This window comes from Triticum aestivum, chromosome 2D, assembly GCF_018294505.1.
Source record: "Triticum aestivum cultivar Chinese Spring chromosome 2D, IWGSC CS RefSeq v2.1, whole genome shotgun sequence".
NCBI lineage: Eukaryota > Viridiplantae > Streptophyta > Magnoliopsida > Poales > Poaceae > Triticum > Triticum aestivum.
Genome location: NC_057799.1, coordinates 250,514,458 through 250,517,387, shown reverse-complemented (window position 1 = coordinate 250,517,387; position 2,930 = coordinate 250,514,458). Strand labels below are relative to the sequence as shown.

Below are 2,930 nucleotides of genomic sequence, written 5' to 3'. Positions count from 1 at the left end.
TTTGTTGTGTACCAACAATTTATAAGAGTGCACATATTTCAAGTGGATTTGCTACATAACGAAATATTAGGTTACACTTTGGAACAAGATAGGGCCCAAAAGAAACATGGTGTAATATTTTTTTGCAGAAAGCATCAGATCGAAAGAAATATGTTGTAATGATTTGAAACAAGACATCGGCAAAAATAAAAAAAATATGACATGAATCTCAAAACAACAGATGGTGGCCATACTTCCTCCGTATCATAACATAAAAAGTTTTTGCAATTGAAATGCAAAAGCGTCTTATATTATGATACATAGGGAGTACGTGATACAAACATCACTCTCAAACCGGCAAAACCTCCACAAAATTCTCTCAACCAGACAAACGGCATCGCCTCCCGCACCAGCACTCTATCGTGCCGTCACTATACAAGGCCACTGGCCAACCTCCTGCCTGAGCACACCACCCAGTACTGTACGTACTATCGCAGGTCAAACAACCATGCAGAGCGAGGTTTGGCTGCTATGGGCAACGCTCGCCGCTGCGCTCCTCTACTACCTGACCGCAGCCCGCCGCGGGGGCACCGGGGGGCGGCAGCCTCCGGGCCCGACGCCGCTCCCGGTCCTCGGCAACCTGCTCGATGTAGGGGGCAACCTGCACCACACGCTGGCGCGCCTGGCCCGCGCCCACGGCCCCTTTATGAAGCTCAAGCTGGGCCTGGTCACCACCGTGGTGGTCTCCTCCCGTGACGCCGCGCGGGAGGCCTACACCAGGTACGACCGCCACCTGGCCGCGCGCGCGGCCCCGAACGCCGCCAACGCGGTTGGCAACTCCGGGTGGTCCATGATCTGGCTGCCCAGCTCTGACCCGCTCTCGAAGACGCTGCGCGGCATCGTGGCCTCGCACATATTCTCACCGCGTGGCCTCACCACGGCGCGCGGCGTGCGCGAGCGCAAGGTGCACGACATGGCGGGCTACTTCCGCCGCCGTGCGGGGGAGGAGGTGGACGACAGGCAGGCCGTGTACGGCAGCGTGCTGAACCTCGTGTCCAGCGCCTTCTTCTCTGTCGACGTGGCGGACGTGGGCGGCGAGTCCGCCAGTGGGCTGCGGGAGGTCGTGGAGGACATCATCGCGGCGTTCGCCAAACCCAACATCTCCGACATCTTCCCTTTCCTTCGGCCGCTCGACCTGCAGGGCTGGTGTCGCTGGGCATGCGCCCGCTACCAGAAGGTCTTTGGCATACTTGACGGCATAATCGACCGCCGTCTTGCAGATGCCCAGACGTCCACGGGCGAGCACGCGCATGGCAACTTCCTGGACTCGCTGCTGGAGCTCGTTTCTGCGGGCAAGATTGGTCGCGACAAGGTGACGGTCATACTGTTCGACGTGTTCGCGGCCGGGACCGACATGATGGCCATCACGGTGGAGTGGGCGATGGCCGAGCTACTTCGGCACCCGCGCGCCATGGCCAAGGTGCACGCGGAGATGGAGGACATCCTCGGAGGCAAGGACACGGACACCCTCGAGGAGCCCGACGCGGCGAACCTGCCGTACCTGCAGGCCGTGGTGAAGGAGGTGATGCGGCTGCACCCGGTGGTGCCGATCATGCTACCGCACCAGGTGGCGGAGGACGGCATGGAGATCGGCGGCTTCGCGGTGCCCAAGGGCTCCATGGTGATCTTCAATGTGTGGGCGATCATGCGGGACCCGGCAGCGTGGGAGAGGCCCGACGAGTTCGTACCAGAGAGGTTCCTGGACAAGGCCACGGCGGTGGACTTCCGTGGCAAGGACTACGAGTTCATCCCGTTCGGGTCCGGCCGACGGCTGTGCCCTGGCCTACCGACGGCGGAGCGGGTCGTGCCGTTCGTGCTGGTGTCGCTGCTGCACAGGTCCGAGTGGCGGCTCTCGGACGGCGTGTGGGCCGACGAGCTGGACATGACCGAGAAGTTCACCACCGTCAGCACGCTCACCGTGCCCCTCAGGGCCGTCCCCATTGTGGTAAACTAGCTAGTTTTTTAGAACGAAACCTAGCTAGCTTCTAACCTTATGTATGCATGCAATCTTATCTTGTATCATGCGGACGAGAAGCGCCTGCTTTACACTATATCGGAAATCACGAGGTCTACACTAGCTGTTCATGAAAATTCAGTAGCCATCGGTCATCTGTGGCCGCTTTGGATTTCCTGCCACTCGCCACTGCCTCATCTGATATGTCGTCAATAGGTTGGTTAATAGCACATCACATCGCTCTAGATCTTACAAGATTTGGTGGAGTGTGTCACTCTCTAAGTTTCTTTATCGAAATTCATTGGTGCGGTTAACTATATTATTATGATTGATGCCCCGAACGCATATTGTCTGGCCAAATTCTTACTGAACCTTACATCATCTCTAGCCGTTCGGCATCCCAGGGGCTTGAAATATGCCGCCTGGAGGCGCGCCGGTGTTAATTTTGACGTGGGGGCAGTTTGGTTTTCATCCATCGCCCCAAGCCCCCCCCCCCACGCCGTTTTTTCAAAACAGAGAATGGGCCAAAATTCGGCCAAACACGCCACAAATTCATCCAGACAAGGCGATTTCATTGATATTTATACAGAAACTAAAAAACAAAAACAAAAACTTAACTTTAACCTACAACTACGCCTAGCACTACTACTCCGCTGTCGCCGTCCGCCGCCGCCCGCCTTCTACATGCCGAGGAGCCTGTAGAACCGGGTGCATTCCCCACCGCCGTCGTTGTCATCGTCGCCGCCGTCCCAACGTCCTGCGTGTCGCTGCCGTCCCTGCTACACCCCTGACCAGCGTCGCCGATGTGTGGGGGGTTGGACGGCCCGGGCGCGTCCTCGTCATCTGTGTCGAGGATGATGACGCCGCCTTCCTCGCGTCCGCGGTGACAAGCGGCGATCTTCTCAAAGGCTTGGCACTGGAGCTCCAGCTGCTGGTG

General features: G+C 57.8%; 1 protein-coding gene across 1 annotated transcript; it reads left to right on the top strand.

Annotated features, from left to right (window-relative positions):
• The first annotated feature begins 431 nt into the window (after nt 1–431).
• LOC123052693 (cytochrome P450 76M5) lies at nt 432–2,248 on the top strand. The gene has a single exon (XM_044476006.1). It carries the CDS (start codon nt 488–490, stop codon nt 1,991–1,993), a length of 1,506 nt encoding a protein of 501 aa, XP_044331941.1. The 5' UTR covers nt 432–487; the 3' UTR covers nt 1,994–2,248.
• Nucleotides 2,249–2,930: the final 682 nt, after the last annotated feature.